Raw genomic sequence first — 996 nt, forward strand, 5'->3', positions numbered from 1 at the left:
GGGCACACACCTTCCCCGGCCTGCAGCCACGTGGGGCAACCGGCGGGGAAAGGGGGCGACGGAGCCATCATCTTCTCTCTACAGGGCCCAGCGGGACCCCCGGGAGAGGAGGAGAAGGTGACGGCCTCAAGCAACACAAGCGACGTCCCGGCCCCAGGGGCGCCTTCGCTCCCGGTCACACGGTGGTGCTGACGCTTTGGTCATCCACGGTGGACTTGGTCTTCATCCTGCTGTCCCCCACGGTGCTGGTGGGGTCATCGCTCAGCACGCCCCGCAGCACGGCTCTCCAAGAACGCTGGAACTTGTCCTTGAAGTCCTGGCCCATGATGACGTAGATGATGGGGTTGATGCAGCTGTTGACGTAGGCGATACCGACCACGATGGGGTCGGCGTCCGCAGCCCCCTTGAACAAGCTGCTGCGAGGGTGGGCGGAGGCCAGGATCAAGCCCACGACGTGGTAGGGCAGCCAGCAGACGAAGAAGCTGATGATGACCACCAAGATGAGCCTGATGGCTTTCTGGGAGCGGGCAAAGCCCTTGCTGTGGACGCGGGCCAGCAGCAGGCTGTAGCAAGCCGTGATCACCACGAAGGGCACCAGGAAGCCGCAGACGAAGCGGGTGACGGCCGTGACGAGCTCGGTGAGGTGCTGGTGGCGCCCCACGGCCGTGTAGTCCAGGACGCAGGTGACCTTCTCGGAGAAGACGTCGGAACGGGTGGTGCGGAAGATGAAGGAGGGAAGGGTGAGGAGGCCGGCCAGGAACCAGGCGGCCACGCAAGCCCCCCGGGCCAGCCCCAGGGTCCGGTGGTTTTGGCACCACACCGGCCGCGTCACCAGGGCGCAACGGTCAGCGCTGATGGCCATCAGGAGGAGGACGCTGGCGAACATGTTGAGGACGGTGAGGGAGGGCAGCAGCTTGCAGGCGAAGCTACCCAACGGCCAGTGGTGGTCGCGGGCCAGCGGCAGGGCCAGGAAGGGCAAGGCCAGGCAGCAGAGGA

The 996-nt window shown here is 66.2% G+C and overlaps 1 protein-coding gene across 1 annotated transcript; it reads right to left on the minus strand.

Annotated features, from left to right (window-relative positions):
• Positions 1–175: 175 nt before the first annotated feature.
• Positions 176–988, minus strand: C5AR1 (complement component 5a receptor 1; the record flags this gene model as incomplete). Its single annotated transcript, XM_009330394.1, has 1 exon — positions 176–988. A coding segment is annotated over one exon (813 nt), but the record flags the coding sequence as incomplete, so codon positions are not given.
• Between the last annotated feature and the right edge of the window lie 8 nt (positions 989–996).

This window comes from Pygoscelis adeliae, unplaced genomic scaffold (genome assembly GCF_000699105.1).
Source record: "Pygoscelis adeliae isolate BGI_AS28 unplaced genomic scaffold, ASM69910v1 Scaffold1688, whole genome shotgun sequence".
Classification (NCBI taxonomy): domain Eukaryota; kingdom Metazoa; phylum Chordata; class Aves; order Sphenisciformes; family Spheniscidae; genus Pygoscelis; species Pygoscelis adeliae.